Genomic DNA, 1,834 nt, shown 5'->3' on the forward strand with positions numbered 1-1,834 from the left:
CCGGGACGGGCTTTGTGTCAGCAGGAAGTGTCTCCAGATCTTTAGGAATATTGTACACTTGAATGCACATTAGTATGAGCGGGCTTGTCCCATATAAGAAAAATCAAGCTGACCTCGTTATAAATGTGTGTTTATATGTGTGTGTGTGCATGTGTTTGTGTGTTGTGGGGTGCAGGGCATATACCAGTCTCTTCCACCGGTCTCAGCAGTTCGGTCCTTCTCACAGGTAACGCACCCTCTCGCTCTGGCTCGCTCGTGGGGTGCTTTTTAGTCCCCTCCCATCCAAAAAGGAAAATAAAACGAAACAATTCAAGCCTCCAGATGCCTGGGAGAGGAAGAAGGGTGGAGGGAGATGCGTTTTGTCTCCATCCCTCTCTTATCCTTTCCTCCTGCTCCCTTGCTCGGCAGGTAAGGGGTATGAGACCCCTTCCAGTGCACTGCAGAGAAGGGCGGGGCAAAATGCCAATGCCCCACACCGCCTGCTCCGGTCCAAACTCGCGAGGATGGGTTGGGCTCTCAATTTGAGGCGCTGCTGTTGGAGGAGCTGGAGGTGGAGGCGACGGCCGTGCTGGAGTTACCGGTGGTGGCCACTGACTTGCGTATGTGCGGGAGGAGGTAGGGATCACTGGCCAGCTGGTGAACATCGATGCGATCCTCCTTACGGTACACCAAACATCTGCGAATGAAGGCCTGAAGTGGAGAAGAAACTCATTAGAAAGCGTTCAGTTTATGTTCCAGTAGAAAAGCATCAACAGCCATGTGTGGAAGTAGTTTAGGTGAAGGCAGGTTTGTGCGATTAATCTAAAAATCATACAGAACCTAGGTTTTATTTTAAAGGAGGCAGACAATAAACATTATTGTTCCATGAGCAAATATTAGCCAATCTGACTCACTAAGTGAATAGTCATTATTATGACAAGTCTCCTAGCAACACAAAACCACATTAATGACAGAATCCCACAACCTTTCCTGTGCCACTAAAGTGAGCACAGCATTTAGTGTTGAGAAAGCTGCTTGCTAAAAGGTTAACATGGGACAAACAGAGCAACAGAACACAGGAAAACACAGAGTAAGACATGCATTTTTTTTTTTTTTACAATTAGCATAAATGCAATTACATTTGATATAATAATTGAAATAATTGACCGATTATTCAAATCAGCTGCAGCCCTAGTTATTACTCTGACTTTTTCTTTTCCTGAAAATGGTTTAGAGTCAAAAGCAAGCAGCATTTATGACTACCTTATAATAAAACAATAATAACAAATGGATTAAACATGAAACAACATGGTACTGGGAGGTTTTTATTAAACTATCCATGCAGAGATGCCCACTCATTCAAAAGTTTGGGGCTGGAAAGTTTTTTTTTTTTTTTTTTTTTTTCCAAGGCTACATTAATATACAAAAATACAGTAGAAACAGTAATACTGTGAAATATTATTATAATTTTAAATCACTGATTTCAATTTCAATTTTATAAAAATATAATTTATTCCTGTGAGGGCAAAGCTGAATTTTTTCAGCAGTCACCTCTCCAGTCTTAAGTGTCACATGATCCTTTCACAAACCTTTCCAATATGCTGATTTGGCACTCAAGAAACATTTCTTATCAATGTTAAAAACAGTTGTGCTGTTTAACATTTTTGTGGAAACAGTGATACATTTTTTTTCTCAATTATTTGCTGAAAAATAGAACAGCATTTATCTAAAATAGAATTTTTGCAACAAATGTCACAACTTTTGATCAATTTAATACATCCTCGGTGAATAAAAGCTTTAATAAAAAAAATAAAAATAAATTATATATATATATATATATATATACACACACACA

General features: G+C 39.4%; 1 protein-coding gene across 1 annotated transcript in view; it reads right to left on the reverse strand.

Moving 5' to 3' along the window:
- Positions 1–6: 6 nt before the first annotated feature.
- Positions 7–1,834, reverse strand: part of LOC107660745 (serine/threonine-protein kinase tousled-like 2) — a 16,404-nt gene continuing 14,576 nt past the window's right edge. Inside the window, exon 21 of the mRNA XM_016450145.1 lies at positions 7–690. Coding sequence (XP_016305631.1) covers positions 517–690 — 174 coding nt within the window. The 3' untranslated portion in view covers positions 7–516. The remainder of the gene's footprint in view (positions 691–1,834) is intronic.

Source organism: Sinocyclocheilus anshuiensis, unplaced genomic scaffold (assembly GCF_001515605.1).
Source record: "Sinocyclocheilus anshuiensis isolate Anshui unplaced genomic scaffold, SAMN03320099.WGS_v1.1 scaffold2630, whole genome shotgun sequence".
In the NCBI taxonomy this organism is placed as follows: domain Eukaryota; kingdom Metazoa; phylum Chordata; class Actinopteri; order Cypriniformes; family Cyprinidae; genus Sinocyclocheilus; species Sinocyclocheilus anshuiensis.